General features: G+C 44.6%; 1 protein-coding gene and 1 long non-coding RNA gene across 2 annotated transcripts; one reads left to right on the top strand and one right to left on the bottom strand.

Annotated features, from left to right (window-relative positions):
• Positions 1–3863: 3863 nt before the first annotated feature.
• Positions 3864–13710, top strand: LOC110522560 (26S proteasome regulatory subunit 4). Its single transcript, XM_036976195.1, has 11 exons — positions 3864–4010; positions 4488–4541; positions 4677–4773; positions 5207–5331; positions 6241–6426; positions 9519–9647; positions 10071–10167; positions 10440–10629; positions 10861–11012; positions 11407–11561; positions 13395–13710. Exons 1-11 carry the CDS (start codon positions 4008–4010, stop codon positions 13527–13529), a joined length of 1323 nt encoding a protein of 440 aa, XP_036832090.1. The 5' UTR covers positions 3864–4007; the 3' UTR covers positions 13530–13710.
• Positions 13711–15383: 1673 nt separating this feature from the next.
• LOC118964470 lies at positions 15384–16456 on the bottom strand. The gene is made up of 2 exons (XR_005051526.1): positions 16201–16456; positions 15384–15695 (listed from the first exon to the last, which is right to left on the bottom strand). It is a non-coding gene; the product is annotated as an uncharacterized LOC118964470 (long non-coding RNA).
• Positions 16457–17277: the final 821 nt, after the last annotated feature.

Here is a 17277-nt window from a genome sequence, read left to right as displayed (position 1 = left end):
CTATTGTCCCTCTAATCACTCTGACATCAATGCAAATGCACTTGAACATCTAATCAAACACTTAATGAAAGCCCATGAGCTCATGTTTGCGCAACATTTCTATAGGCTATGCAATTGCGTGAGAAAACAGAGTTTTGATGGCCACTATTAAAAAGATGAGGATCCCATCAGCTTTCTATAGGCTGGGCCTACTATATTTATTTCTCAACTTTCCTAATATCAAGCACATTGCTTCACTTTACAACAGGAGTAGAGCCTACCTGTCTGGCATGAAAATGAACCCCGGGAATAGCATCCTCCATTTGCTTTTTTTGCGACTTTTTCAAATCATAGTGGCACACCTCATGTAGCCTAGCCCATAGGCCTATATATTTTGATAAGATTGTATCACAAGTGAAGTGGCCAAATAACTTCTTCAAATGAAGCACATTAATTCGCTTTGCAACTGGTGTAGAGCCTAACTGGTACACATAGGCGGCATTTGAGTTTCAAGTTTGGGGAAGATAATGTTCACCATAAAAATGCACCTTTATAATAAAACACTACATGCCTAATAGCATTTGCGGTCACTTTTTAAAATGGTGTTTTTCTGCTAATTGATTGCATTTTTGAACATTCGCGCTTATAGCCTACTGCCGTGTGCGCATTGCTGCGCTCATAATGTGAAGAAATAGCCCAATAGTTTATCAACATTTTAAGCGAAACATTCTGATCTGTCTCATTTCTTTAAAAAAAAATGTTGATGCAAGTGGTTGTCATAATTTGGGATCTTTCGCATCCCACAACTGTCCCAGAGTATGTTTGGAATATTTATTTCTCGCACAGAAGGACAAGTTGACCAATAAAATAGGTTAACTTTTGTACTATGGGGGATAGTAGATTGACATAGGCTAGTGCTTTTGCTATTAGTTAGGACTATTCTTGTTAGTCGACGAAAAGTAAGGACAGTTCTAGTATTTCAATTTGGGCCTTGAAATTCAGTAAGAAAGACATGCGCAGTTGCATCCCTGATGTGTCTGTCTTCACTTGTAGCCTACTTTGGAGATGAGATGACTTCATAATATGAAATAATGTCATGGAATTCTAACCAAATCTTGTCTGCTAAATGAACTAGTGTAGCCCACAGCCATTTGGCAGAGCCAGATCAGGACCTAACATAAGGACAACTCAGAGTATGCTATTCTGTTCTTCTGAAATAGACTGCATTTTCTTCATGTCATGCTTCTTTAGACGTGTCTAAAATAAATAATGGATTTATTGTGATGGTGAAGGCTATATTAAATGGATTTATTAGACTTTTTACAATGTAGATGTTCCAAAGGTCTGCATCAGTGGCTTGTAGGCTGTGTGTGGAAGACAGGAGATGTTAAACATGTTCATGTTAATTAACGGTCAATTACCCATGAGACCGGCAGTTATTTGCTTGACAATCAGCAGCTGAGACAATGTCATGACCGCCACAGCCCTAGTCATGGAGGTTTTGGAAAGCAGGACTTATGTCTGGCTTATGTGTCATTGCTGTGACGTCTGATGTCTGGAAACTTAAGTTGCCTTCCCAGGTTGACATTCAGCTCCTCGTCTTGAGCTGTTGCGAGAAGACCTGTCGAACTGGTGTTGGCTTTTTTCCAGCTCTGACGAATGCGATAACCTGCTTCGCTGGTTGAAGGCCCTTTCAGTGGCTGATCCCCTTTCAATGGCTGATCCCACTGCTATGGCTTTAAGCACCAGGTCGTTGCACCAGCAGTTGCGACCCTCGCCTATGGCTTTAAGCACCAGGTCGTTGCGCCAGCAGTTGCGACCCTCGCCTATGGCTTTTGAGCAGCAGCTGAGGATGTACTCAAGGGTTCCTCTCTTTAGGCACAGCAGATGGTGAATCAGCCTTACCCCAGCAGAACAGGTTAGATGGGCTTAGTAGGACATGGACTACACCCTGATGAAGACAGCTTGGCTGTTGAAATATTGGTTACTACCAACGTTCCTGCTGACTCCGTCCTTGACTGCTGCTCACACTTCCTCCTGCACCAGCTTCCACCTGTCTTTCCTTTGGGCCTTGTCGTAGCAGGCTGTTGTAATGCTACCAAGGCCATAGCCGCTGTGCCATAGCCGTGACTTAGCCTGCTCCCTTTCATTCTGAGCACTCCATTTCCTGTCCTCACTTCTATACCAGCCTAGGAGACTTTCGTCTTGTCTCCCTGTATTGCAGCACCTCCCTTGTACGGGTCAACATGAATTCCTCATTCAGGCTCCTGATGTGTAGCTTCAGTTGTTCTTCTGACTGTGCAGGGCGATGCTGCTCAGGCTTCACGGTAATCTCAGGCATTTGCAGAGGTAGCTGCTGACTCTTCTCTCAAAGGTTTCGTAGCAGGACACCATGTTGGTATATCCAGGTCTTGAGCTTGCAAGGTAAACCTGACTTGTCCACTGCAGCCAACCACTCTTCTAGCTCCTGGTTGGATGTCTTGATGGATGATGTATCCCTCAGGCTGCTGTGAAACAGCTTGGCCAGACTCTTTACCAGTTTCTCTGTGACGGATGGGATCTGTGTGTCTTGAATGATGAAGTGGAACTTGTCCACTGTTTTCCCCATCTTCAGCACCAGGGATCTAGACTTCGCTGGCTTTAAGCTCATCCGTGCCCAGGTCGACAAGCTTCTCCAACCGCATCTGAATCCACCTACTCCCTGGGACAGATGTTATTGTCGAAGTCAAGTCGTCCATGAAGGCACTGATAGGAGGGTGTCACATGCCAGACCACCTCAGCTGATATGGCAAGGGCGAACAGTTTCACTGAAATGATGCAGCCCGGGATGATTCCTTTCTCAAGCCTGTGCCATTCCGATGTTGTGGATCCAAATGTGACTCTCAAACTGAAACTGTTTTTATTAGTCCAGTATGAGATCTCTGATCTTGCCTGGGACGTGGTGCCGATCCAGAGCCACATCAACCAGCTTGTTGGGGAATGAAATGCATTAACTTTTAATTAACAAGGCACACCTGTTAATTTAAATACATTCCAGGTGACTGACTAACTCATGAAGCTGGTTGAGAGAATGCCAAGAGTGTGTAAAGCTGTCATCAAGGCAAAGGGTGGCTACTTTGAAGAATCTCAAATATAACATATATTTTGATTTGTTTAACACTTTTTTTGGCTACTACATGATTCCATATGTGTTATTTCATAGTTTTTATGTCTTCACTATTATTCTACAAGGTATAAAATATATATTTTTTAAATTAATAAAAACCCTTCAATGAGTAGGTGTGTCCAAACGTTTGACTCGTACTGTATATTTGGGTTATGTGAGTCTCCTATCCAGAGTGGAAGAAGGGAGTAACGTTGAAGAAACCATAGTAGATGGATTAAAGAAAGCAGTAAATGCTACTCGCCAACGGGATCCTGACATCCTGACAAAAAGGTGGACTTAGTATCGTTTTTTTGCATTGGTTATAAACTGCACAGCGCAAACCAAGACGAAGGAAGAAGAAGAAGGTGGTTGCCATTGGATCAAAGAAAGCCTCATCAACTGAGGGATAGTGAAATGCTACATGTTAAAAGGTGGACTTCGTAATTGTTATTACAGTGGTCATAAAATGTACGGCACAAGTGGAGAAGAAGTGTAAGACAATTTGAATCATTGTGAATGCCGCTGAACGTTTTGGGGTCTTTGTGATTTCACAGCCGAGGCCGTGCAAGAAATCCTGTTAGTGAATGTTCCGTCATCACAGACCTCTGAGCCTGTGTAGGGATGTATTTTGGAGTGGACTGTGATTTGAAGAAGTGGGTTTTCTTAGTTGGTGTGCTTAATTTTGTATGATATCGTTTTCCCCCTTTCCTGCAATGTTTCTTATTCAATACCCCGCCCAGCTGGTAGCGGTAATGCACCATTAAAATTGGATGCCAACTCCCTTTATACCCCATCGAAGAAGAAGATCAACGAAGCCTCGTAAAGTTTTCATGCCAGATGCCTTATTCACCGTAGTGACGTAAATTTAGAGCGACACGCAACAATGGTGAGTGAGCAAGCAGATTTCTTTCTGGCTCATGTTTTGATAAGATATTACAAGGATTTACCGGATTTTGTAGCTTAATATTAAATATGTAGCTTTTTAATTTATACATAAAACACGATTTTATGTATTTGTTAAAAAAAAATTAAACGCCTTCGTGGTATAAAAGCCTAATTATTGTCAGCTACCTTAGCTAGCTGGCTAACGTTAGCTAGCTGTTAACTCTTAAGTTGAATAACGTTACAGCGTTCAGTTTGCAGGTAGCTAACTAGCTAGCATGTTGATTCCCCGATCAGGAAATTCATAGCGGCGATTACGAATCGCACTTAAATAAACTAAAGCTGGCCAACTTAAAGAAACTAAAGATGTCAGCTAGCTAATAAAGTTTAACGTTACCAACAATAAGCTCGATTCAAGGTGCCTCGATTGATTGATTCTACCTCCAGGATATGTAGCTAATGTGTGTATTTATGATTTCAGGGTCAAAGCCAAAGTGGGGGCCATGGACCTGGTGGAGGCAAGAAGGATGACAAGGTGAGCATGACATGGCAACAATCAGAGCCTCTGACAACGCCATCTCTATAGCTACCAGCTGGATCTTTCAGATTTCTGTGTTAACCTGCATTATTCTACTGCCACAAAACATGTCACCATATCATATGCCAACAGGACAAGAAGAAGAAGTATGAGCCTCCCATCCCCACCAGAGTTGGGAAGAGGAAGAAGAAGAGCAAGGGACCAGATGCGGCCAGCAAGCTACCTTTAGGTAGCGTAACTAATGTCCCCTCACTTAGGGAAATGGTTATCTTTATAAATAACCTATGAACTCAATATCTAGCTTGGTGTTTTACATGTTTTTCTGTATGTCATTCCCAACTCTAGCTTTGTAATTTCTTACTCACTCGCTTGTCAAGAGAAACAATATTCATAATGTATGGCAAGGGTAGGCAACTAGATTCAGCCGCGGGGGCCATAACACATATTTTTATTCGTGGGAATACTTGGGAACAGATTTCCTAAACACTTTTTTTTAAGGAATTCCTGGTGATGTCAGTCTTTTTAGACCAAAACTAACACCACCACCTCCCCAGAAACTTTGGGTGGACAAAAATAATCACTTGTGGGCCGGTTTTGGTCCCTGGGCCGCATGTTGCCTACCCCTGACGTATGCTATGTGTGTTTCCCCCTGACGTATGCAGTCACCCCTCACACCCACTGCCGTCTGAAGCTGCTGAAGCAGGAGAGGATCAAAGACTACCTGCTGATGGAGGAGGAGTTCATCAGGAACCAGGAGCAGATGAAACCGCTGGAGGAAAAACAGGAGGTACTGACTACAGATATATATTACTTTATTAGGTACACCATCCTGTTCACGAAGATGGTTAGTTCCTACAGACAGTGAGCCACGTGGCCGGGCTTGCTAGTTCGCATCCATCCAGGATGGTGCAGGCATCCAGGCATTCAGTTATTGTTTGATTGCACGTTAGAATGGTCAAAATGATTGACCTAAGTGACTCTGAGCGTGGCGTGATCGTCGGTGCCAGGCGCGTCGTTTTCAGTATCTCAGAAACGGCCTCCTGGGCTTTTTTATCCATGACAGTATCTAGAGTTTACTAGAATTTAGGAGAGAAAAGCATTACCTGGTCCGACAAATCCTGGTTCCTGTTGATGGCAGAGTCAAGATTTGGCGTAAGCAGGATGAGTCCATGGCCCCGTCTTGCCTGGTGTCAACAGTACAGTCTGGTAGCGGTGGTGAAATGGTGTTGGGGAATGTTTACCTGGCACACATTAGGTCCCTTGATACCAATTGAGCCACATTTCCATGCAACGAAGAATTCAGGATGTTCTGGAGGTAAAGGGGTGTACGTAATAAACTGGCCGCAGAGTTTGTAATACCATATTGTATGTATGTATGTGTATATATAATACTATATTACTGTAGTTTATCAGATGAAACCACTAAAGGAGAAACAGTACTGATACAGTAAACTCTGTGGGACATTTGACTTAAAAATATATATTTTTTTGTAATTTAGCCCACATTCTTATTCAGAGCCACTTAGTTAGTGCATTCGTCTTAAGATGGCTAGGTGGGACAACCACGTGTCTGATTGCTAAATTAATTTCCCTTTTCACGGGATAATAATGAATCACTTGATTTACTTGAGAAACATGCCTTAGGCTATGTCAATTCAACTCATAAGTTGTTTTGCATGTATTTCCTGTTCTGCAGGAGGAGAGGTCCAAGGTGGATGACCTGAGGGGAACACCCATGTCTGTGGGGAACCTGGAGGAGATCATTGATGACAACCATGCCATCGTGTCTACGTCAGTAGGGTCAGAGCACTATGTCAGCATCCTCTCCTTCGTAGACAAAGACCTGCTGGAGCCCGGCTGCTCTGTACTACTCAACCACAAGGTACTGACATATCTGCTCTGTACCACTCAACCACAAGCTACTGACATATCTGCTCTGTACCACTCAACCACAAGCTACTGACATATCTGCTCTGTACCGCTCAACCACAAGGTACTGACATATCTGCTCTGTACCACTCAACCACAAGGTACTGACATATCTGCTCTGTACCGCTCAACCACAAGGTACTGACATATCTGCTCTGTACCACTCAACCACAAGGTACTGACATATCTGCTCTGTACCACTCAACCACAAGGTACTGACATATCTGCTCTGTACCACTCAACCACAAGGTACTGACATATCTGCTCTGTACCACTCAACCACAAGGTACTGACATATCTGCTCTGTACCACTCAACCACAAGGTACTGACATATCTGCTCTGTACCACTCAACCACAAGGTACTGACATATCTGCTCTGTACCACTCAACCACAAGGTACTGACATATCTGCTCTGTACCACTCAACCACAAGGTACTGACATATCTGCTCTGTACCACTCAACCACAAGCTACTGACATATCTGCTCTGTACCACTCAACCACAAGGTACTGACATATCTGCTCTGTACCACTCAACCACAAGGTACTGACATATCTGCTCTGTACCACTCAACCACAAGGTACTGACATATTTGCTCTGTACCACTCAACCACAAGGTATTGACATATCTGCTCTGTACCACTCAACCACAAGCTACTGACATATCTGCTCTGTACCACTCAACCACAAGGTACTGACATATAAAATCAGCAAAAAAAGAAATGTCCCTTTCTCAGGACCCTGTTCGTAAAAATCCAAGTACCTTCACAGATCTTCATTGTAAAGGTTTAAACCCTTTACAATGAAGATCTGTGAAGTTTCCCATGCTTGTTCAATGAACCATAAACAATTCATGATCATGCACCTGTGGAACGGTCGTTAAGACACTAACAGCTTACAGACAGTAGGCAATTAAGGTCACATTTATGACAACTTAGAACAAAGGGGGGGTCAAAAGTAACAGTCAGTATCTGGTGTGGCCACTTGCTGCATTAAGTACTGCAGTGCATCATATCCTCATGGACTGCACCAGATTTGCCAGTTCTTGCTTCTTGCTCTTCCACCAAGGCACCTGCAAGTTCCCGGACATTTCAGGGGGGAATGGCCCTAGCCCTCAATCCCATAGACGTGCTCTATGGGATTGAGATCCGGGGTCTTCGCTGGCCGTGGCAGAACGCTGACATTCCTGTCTTGCAGGAAATCATGCACAGAACAAGCAGTATTATGGCTGGTGACATTGTCATGCTGGAGAGTCATATCAGGATGAGCCTGCAGGAAGGATATCACATGAGGGAGAAGGATGTCTTCCCTGTAACACACAGCGTTGAGATTGCCTGCAATGACAACAAGCTCAGTCTGACGAGGCAGTGACACACCACCCCAGACCATGACGGACCCTCCACCTCCAAGTCGATCCCACTCCAGAGTACAGGCCTCGGTGTAACGCTCATTCCTTCGACGATAAACGCAAATCCGACCATCACCCCTGGTGAGACAAAACCGCGACTCGTCAGTGAAGAGCACTTTTTGCCAGTCCTGTCTGGTCCAGCGACAGTGGGTTTGTGCTCATAGGGGACGTTGTTGCCGGTGATGACTGGTGAGGACCTGCCTTACAACAGGCCTACAAGCAATCAGTCCAGCCTCTCTCAGCCTATTGCAGACAGTCTGAGCACTGATGGCGGGATTGTGCTTTCCTGGTATAACTCGGGCAGTTGTTGTTGACATCCTGTACCTGTCCCGCAGGTGTGATGTTCAGATGTACCGATCCTGTGCAGATGTTGTTACACGTGGTCTGCCACTGCGAGGACGATCAGCTGTCCGTCCTGTCTCCCTGTAGCGCTGTCTTAGGCGTCTCACAGTACAGACATTGCAATTTATTGCCATGGCCACATCGGCAGTCCTCATGCCTCCTTGCAGCATGCCTAAGGCACATTCACACAGATGAGCAGGGACCCTGGGCATCTTTCTTTTGGTGTTTTTCAGACTCAGTAGAAACGCCTCTTTAGTGTCCTAAGTTTTCATAACTGTGACCTAAATTGCCTACCGTCTGTAAGCTGTTAGTGTCTTAACGACCGCTCCACAGGTGCATGTTCATTAATTGTTTATGGTTCATTGAACAAGCATGGGAAACAGTGTTTAAACCCATTACAATAAGCATGGGAAACAGTGTTTACACCCATTACAATAAGCATGGGAAACAGTGTTTAAACCCATTACAATAAGCATGGGAAACCGTGTTTAAACCCTTTACAATAAGCATGGGAAACAGTGTTTAAACCCATTACAATAAGCATGGGAAACAGTGTTTAAACCCATTACAATAAGCATGGGAAACAGTGTTTAAACCCATTACAATAAGCATGGGAAACAGTGTTTAAACCCATTACAATAAGCATGGGAAACCAGTGTTTAAACCCATTACAATAAGCATGGGAAACCAGTGTTTAAACCCATTACAATAAGCATGGGAAACAGTGTTTAAACCCATTACAATAAGCATGGGAAACAGTGTTTAAACCCATTACAATAAGCATGGGAAACAGTGTTTAAACCCATTACAATAAGCATGGGAAACAGTGTTTAAACCCATTACAATAAGCATGGGAAACCAGTGTTTAAACCCATTACAATAAGCATGGGAAACAGTGTTTAAACCCATTACAATAAGCATGGGAAACAGTGTTTAAACCCTTTACAGTGAAGATCTGTGAAGTTATTTAGATTTTTACAGATTATCTTTGAAAGACAGGGTCCTGAAAAAGGGACGTTTCTTTTTTTGCTGAGTTTATATCTGCTCTGTACTAAACCACAAAGTAAAGAGAACTGTCTACCCATAGTCAGGAATGAAGCCTCTGAATTTGGCTTGTTGTTGTCGTTAATAATTTTTACATTAATTAATTGCATTGTAAACCGAGATGTTATATGTTTTTAATCTTTGACAATATAAGTGTGTTAAGCCAAAGTCCCCATTGTGTGGGGAAACGTATTTCTGTTATGATGTGTGAGTGACGTTGATTGACTGTGTTCCATGTTTGTTCTCTAGGTCCATGCTGTGATTGGTGTCCTGATGGACGACACTGATCCCCTGGTCACGGTGATGAAGGTGGAGAAGGCCCCTCAGGAGACCTACGCTGACATAGGAGGTCTGGACAGCCAGATCCAGGAGATCAAGGTACAAGATCACAGCCTTTACAACACAGCAGCTATCTGACATAGGTCTGGACAGCCAGATCCACATGATCAAGGCACAACAGAGGGCATCACCCTACATAACACACTCTATAACACTACATTACATAGACTTTATAACACAGCTACTATCTGACATAGGAGGTCTGGACAGCCAGATCCACATGATCAAGGCACAACAGAGGGCATCACCCTACATAACACACTCTATAACACTACATTACATAGACTTTATAACACTACAAGCTGTAACACAGTAACTACCAGTGGTAATAACCATGTCTTTACCCTGTAACTAACCAGTATAAACAGCTTGAGAGGGGAGGGACATACTATACTCCCCATGTTCGTTAACACTATACATTTCATGGTGACTGCCATAATAACAGTTGATGTTGTACTGTAGGAGTCCGTGGAGCTGCCTCTCACCCACCCTGAGTACTATGAGGAGATGGGCATCAAGCCTCCTAAAGGAGTCATCCTCTATGGAGCACCTGGCACTGGTGAGTTAGATCAATATTTAACCATTCACGTTCTTCCACGCTAAGTTGTTTTAGAAAAATGTTCCTGGTTATTCAAGAGGAAATGATTTCCAAAGTTGTTCAAAACTGTTTACACAACAAGAAGCACCAAAACAACGTACATAATCCCTGAGACATGCATAGCAACGAGCAGTATGTACAGGCAAACAGACATTGAAATCCTATGACGTAATGAACGGTGTGAGCCTGTTTGTGTGTCTCTGCTGATGTCTCTGTTTGCCTCTCTGTGTTAGGTAAGACCCTGCTGGCCAAGGCGGTGGCCAACCAGACGTCAGCTACGTTCCTGCGTGTGGTGGGCTCTGAGCTGATTCAGAAGTACCTGGGGGACGGGCCCAAGCTGGTCAGAGAGCTGTTCAGGGTGGCAGAGGAACACGCACCATCCATCGTCTTCATCGATGAGATAGATGCCATCGGCACTAAAAGGTACTAAAATACTTCCAGTTGGATCCACTGGTAACACCAGGGCTCCAGAGTTGTGTTCACTAGGCACGGAAGTGGAAGGAAACAGACTGAAACGGAGAGGGACTACCTGGACACGTGTTTATTTTCCATTGTAAAACTTTTTAGATCTTCCTCAGTTGTGTGCCCTAATGAACACAACCCAGGACTGTTTCTCTACTCGGACTATCCACTGTGTGTTTCTCTCACGCACAGATATGACTCTAACTCTGGAGGAGAACGGGAGATCCAGAGGACTTTGCTGGAGCTTCTCAACCAGCTGGATGGTTTTGACTCTAGAGGAGATGTGAAGGTGATCATGGCCACCAACAGGATAGAGACTCTGGACCCTGCCCTCATCAGGCCTGGTAAGATGCTCTCAGCAGGATCTGAAAAATTGAGCCTATTTTGACATTTTGATATATAAATGGACCAATAGAGCTGTACACTTGGACAGGGATAAAGGTGTATATTGAGGATTGAGATTGTACTATAAAATGAATGCAGATTTAATTTCCTCATTCTGAACACCTTTTCATTAGTGAACAACAGATGGAGCTCTCAAAGCTCTTCTACACAACTCAAATCAAAAGCAACAACATTCACTGAAGCCATTTGAGCAAAGCAACCTTTATCTCCACACACTGTTGAGTCCATCTCAATAAGTATTCTATTCTAGAATCGGAATGAGTAGAACCAAACAGCCATTCTCTTCGTGATGTTCCATGCCATCTTCACCTCCTGGTTATGTGGTTCTTCCAGGGCGTATTGACAGGAAGATCGAGTTCCCCCTGCCTGATGAGAAGACCAAGCGGAGGATCTTCAACATCCACACCAGCAGGATGACCGTAGCAGACGACGTCACCCTGGACGACCTGATCTTAGCTAAAGATGACCTATCAGGAGCTGACATCAAGGTAATATGGCTGGCCAGGGTTTCCACCACCGCTGTAGGCCAGATGCACTTTTTTTGTAGGATCATTAGTAGTTCTGCGCAGTCTGACTGTAATGTAGTCCATCTCAAACACACACTATGGCTGTCCAGGGTTCCCACTACCAATACTTACATGAGGTAGGCCCCCCAGTCAAGCACTGTGCATGCCCAAAAATGACTGACCTCTATTGGTTTCAATTGAATGTTGTGTGTTTTTTAGCTCTGAGTGTTGCCTTACATATGTTTGAAAACCACCTAGGGGAAACAGGGCTGTAGAACACATTACCTAGGGGAAACAGGACTGTAGAACACATTAACCTAGGGGAAACAGGGATGTAGAACACATTACCTAGGGGAAACAGGGCTGTAGAACACATTACCTAGGGGGAACAGGGCTGTAGAACACATTACCTAGGGGGAACAGGGCTGTAGAACACATTTACCTAGGGGAAACAGGGCTGTAGAACACATTTACCTAGGGGAAACAGGACTGTAGAACACATTAACCTAGGGGAAACAGGACTGTAGAACACATTAACCTAGGGGAAACAGGACTGTAGAACACATTAACCTAGGGGAAACAGGACTGTAGAACACATTAACCTAGGGGAAACAGGACTGTAGAACACATTAACCTAGGGGAAACAGGACTGTAGAACACATTAACCTAGGGGAAACAGGACTGTAGAACACATTACCTAGGGGAAACAGGACTGTAGAACACATTAACCTAGGGGAAACAGGACTGTAGAACACATTAACCTAGGGGAAACAGGACTGTAGAACACATTAACCTAGGGGAAACAGGACTGTAGAACACATTAACCTAGGGGAAACAGGACTGTAGAACACATTACCTAGGGGAAACAGGGCTGTAGAACACATTTACCTAGGGGAAACAGGACTGTAGAACACATTAACCTAGGGGAAACAGGGCTGTAGAACACATTACCTAGGGGAAACAGGGCTGTAGAACACATTACCTAGGGGGAACAGGACTGTAGAACACATTAACCTAGGGGAAACAGGACTGTAGAACACATTAACCTAGGGGAAACAGGACTGTAGAACACATTAACCTAGGGGAAACAGGACTGTAGAACACATTAACCTAGGGGAAACAGGACTGTAGAACACATTAACCTAGGGGAAACAGGACTGTAGAACACATTAACCTAGGGGAAACAGGACTGTAGAACACATTAACCTAGGGGAAACAGGACTGTAGAACACATTACCTAGGGGAAACAGGGCTGTAGAACACATTTACCTAGGGGAAACAGGACTGTAGAACACATTAACCTAGGGGAAACAGGACTGTAGAACACATTAACCTAGGGGAAACAGGCCTGTAGAACACATTTACCCAGGGGAAACAGGACTGTAGAACACATTAACCTAGGGGAAACAGGACTGTAGAACACATTTACCTAGGGGAAACGGGGCTGTAGAACACATTAACCTAGGGGAAACAGGGCTGTAGAACACATTTACCTAGGGGAAACAGGCCTGTAGAACACATTAGTGCCTCGAGGCACACCAGAGGAGTACGATGTTTGGAACACAAACTCCCATTGACTTGACTGTGCTGCCCTCTTGTGACAGCTCTTTACTTTTACAGTACATCTTTTGTTCCTCCCTCATTCCTATGTTCCCACTACATCTATTTTACCATGTTAAATCAGTGATATTTGTAAAGAAATGGAGACGAGGATACAGTTTGAAACCGTCTGAACAGGGCCCTTTTTCTGTTACATTTCTATCTGTATTTGAAAGCCATAATCTTCTGAGACTAACCTGTCCTCTCATCCTTCAGGCCATCTGTACTGAGGCTGGCCTCATGGCCCTGAGAGAGCGCAGGATGAAGGTCACCAATGAAGACTTCAAGAAGTCCAAGGAGAATGTGCTGTACAAGAAACAGGAGGGCACACCAGAGGGCCTGTACCTCTAACCTATAACCCCTGACCTATAACCCCTGACCAGTCCGCAGTGTGAAAGAGGAGTCTGGCTGTCTCTTCACAGAACGGAGTTTTGATATATTTTGTTGCATGTTACGTTGGACTCAACACTCCCACGGTCTACCTTTATGTGCTATGATATGACAGACAATAAATACAAGAGTTTGAATGTGAGAGAAGTGTTGTTATTCATTGTCCCATATATGATTATATATTCCCCTCCATGTTATCTCACTTTAGTAGAGGTAGTGTTGCGTAGCTAGTGTCTAACCGTTTGGAGAAGCCTGGAAATCTTGGCTACAGTAGAAGCAGTGTTACTTGGCAGACGGTATGCATCATACCCACTTGTGGGTCAATTCAATAACTGTGGTTCATTAACTCAGGAAATAATCTTCATATCTTAATTTAAGTTCACAAACTAAGACGTCTCAGCCACTGCAGTTCATTTGATTCACGCAGCAGAAAAGCAACATTGATTTAACTGCTCTTGATGTGGGGGCCAAGTGTAACTTGGTACTCAGCACAACGCTTGCTTGAGTGAAAATGCTGCATGCAGCCCTGCCCTCTTTCTCTCTGACATCCCCTTATTAAATCAGTCACGTAGTTCAAATGCAACACTGGAATGAGACCTTTGGCCTGCCATGGATAATAACTGAGGGTGACTGAGCTGAGCCACACCAGGCCAGCAGGCAGGGGAGACGGTTGACCTGCCATGGATAATAACAGAGTGACTGAGCTGAGCCACACCAGGCCAGCAGGCAGGGGAGACGGTTGACCTGCCATGGATAATAACTGAGGGTGACTGAGCTGAGCCACACCAGGCCAGCAGGCAGGGGAGACGGTTGACCTGCCATGGATAATAACAGAGTGACTGAGCTGAGCCACACCAGGCCAGCAGGCAGGGGAGACGGTTGACCTGCCATGGATAATAACAGAGTGACTGAGCTGAGCCACACCAGGCCAGCAGGCAGGGGAGACGGTTGACCTGCCATGGATAATAACTGAGGGTGACTGAGCTGAGCCACACCAGGCCAGCAGGCAGGGGAGACGGTTGACCTGCCATGGATAATAACTGAGGGTGACTGAGCTGAGCCACACCAGGCCAGCAGGCAGGGGAGACGGTTGACCTGCCATGGATAATAACAGAGTGACTGAGCTGAGCCACACCAGGCCAGCAGGCAGGGGAGACGGTTGGCCTGCCATGGATAATAACTTGAGGGTGACTGAGCTGAGCCACACCAGGCCAGCAGGCAGGGGAGACGGTTGGCCTGCCATGGATAATAACAGAGTGACTGAGCTGAGCCACACCAGGCCAGCAGGCAGGGGAGACGGTTGGCCTGCCATGGATAATAACAGAGTGACTGAGCTGAGCCACACCAGGCCAGCAGGCAGGGGAGATGGTTGGCCTGCCATAGATATTAACAGAGTGACTGAGCTGAGCCACACCAGGCCAGCAGGCAGGGGAGACGGCCTGTCACAGATATTAACAGAGTGACTCTGAGCTGAGACATACCAGGCCTGCAAGCAAGGGGAGACAGTTGGTAGTGAATGTGTAGGCCTAGCCTACGTGGTTATAACTACTGGTGTTTTTAAATTTAACTTGGCCAGTCAGTTAAGAAATGATTTACAATGACGACCAAACCCGGACGACGCTGGGCCAATGGGAGTCCCATAGGGCGCAGCACAAATCACAGCCGGTTGTGATACAGCCTGGAATCAAACAAGGGTCTGTAGTGATGCCTCTAGTGCCTTAGACCGCGGAGTTAGCCCCCCCCCCCCCCAGTTATTACTGTGTAATAAAGCCTATGTAGTGTGAAAGTGTCAAAGGACAAAGGTTAACCATCTTGTTTCCATGCTCTGGACATTTCATATTCAGAATTTTTTATTGATGACAAATGCAGTGTACCACTGAACTGAGATTTGACGGGTCAACTGACAGAGTGGGAATAGAGAGACAGGTGGAATCTCTCTCTCTCTCTCTTTCTCTCTCTCTCTCTCTCTCTCTCCCTCTCTCTCTCTGCAGGGTGGAGTCATTGGCAGAGATGGAGGTTGACCTTTCAGTGATGTCTCAGTCAACTGAAGAGGTAAAGATCATGGACACGCTGTATCTGAGGACATCTCTTCAGTCAGGCTGTCATCGACTTCTGTTTTGAAGCTGACTTTAAAAAACAAACTTCATTTCAGGCAGAGACTTCCTAGGTTATTCAAAGACTAATGTTCTGACAGATTGAATTGATCTGAAATGGATTTCTCTGTGGCCAGAGGGAGAGATCATTCTCGTCATCCACCACAAGGTGGCGCCTTAAGTGCGCGTTTTTATAAAAAAGTACACTGACAGACAGGACATGAGAATTAGGCTGGTCACACTTCTTGGCCAACAAATGTCGCATAAAATCTGACATTTGCCTTCAGAAATTGAACACCATCTGCAGAATAAACTACTGTAGCCTATGCCAATCCTAAAATAGCCTTCATTGAAAACATTTGATATTAGCATACTCAACTCACTAGGAAATAGGTAGAATTTACAACATAAGCAACAAACACAACATAGGGACTATTATGCAGGCAAAACTTCTCAAATAAAATATAGAGAGCAGTGTTTTCCCCCATTAAAGGCATTTACACCACCGCAACGATGACGCTCCAGTCTTACGTTCTTACATTTATACATGATTTTCTAGTAGGCAGCGTATCATCCAATGGAAAGTCTTGCACCTCCCAGCATAGAATCTCAGCATTGCCTGCCCGGTAGTCCTCTCCGCTGTCACAAAATACTTACATTTCCAAAGCTTTTAGTAAACCACAATGTAATCTCCATATCTAACAAAATGAGCAGATTAGACAACCTATGGGCGTAAATCGTATTGGTTTTAACTTTGTTACATTTATGGGACTTCCATCTAGCGTTACTGGTGCAATGCAGGTCCGACCTAGCCAATACTTGCGGCCAATACATAATATTGCGGGTCTGGTCTAACCAATCAGACGCAGCGTCACATAACGACACTGCAAATTATCCAGCGTCAGCCAGGTAGCGACTTTATACACTACGAGTATCCTTCCGCTATAGTAAAATAGTCCAATGTAGAAGTTTTGTACTAGAGAAGAGACCGAAACGTTTAGTTTGATTTTATGGCCTTTCGAAGTATCATTGATAGTCATAATGTAACTAATGCGAAATGTATTTCTCAATTATTCACCGGCTCACTTGTTGTTGATGTAGTGTGATTAATTATGTTTTTGCGTCAAAATACAGGGAATATGGAGGTTCCCCTGTCCTTATTCACGAGGAGGCATTATGTTGCACAGGTTATAGGCCTAATATGTTGTATTTAATGCAAGGTTTGTAAAATGACTTGAATGAGACATATAGTTTAGAGTTAGCAAGACCCATAATAGGTGTGGCAGGTAGCTTGGCAGGTAGGAGCATTGGGCCAGTGATCGAAAGTTTGCAGGATCGAATCCCCGAGCTGACAATGGTACAAATCTGTCGTTCTGAACAAGGCAGTTAACCCACTGTTCCCCGGGCGCCGATGACGTTGATCTCGATTAGGCAGCTCTGATTCAGAGGTGTTGGGTTAAATCCCTAATAAAATAATAACACACCAAGGACTGTCTCAAATGACCTTGGTGACTCATAATGTTCTTGGCTGTTCTTGTCGTAGTGTAAAGAGAGTTGGTGCGCTATGGCGCAAATCAGAATTGAAATGAGGGGATGTGCAGTCTACAATGTGCACA

This window comes from Oncorhynchus mykiss, chromosome 4 (genome assembly GCF_013265735.2).
Source record: "Oncorhynchus mykiss isolate Arlee chromosome 4, USDA_OmykA_1.1, whole genome shotgun sequence".
NCBI lineage: Eukaryota > Metazoa > Chordata > Actinopteri > Salmoniformes > Salmonidae > Oncorhynchus > Oncorhynchus mykiss.
This window is presented reverse-complemented; position numbering and strand designations above follow the sequence as displayed.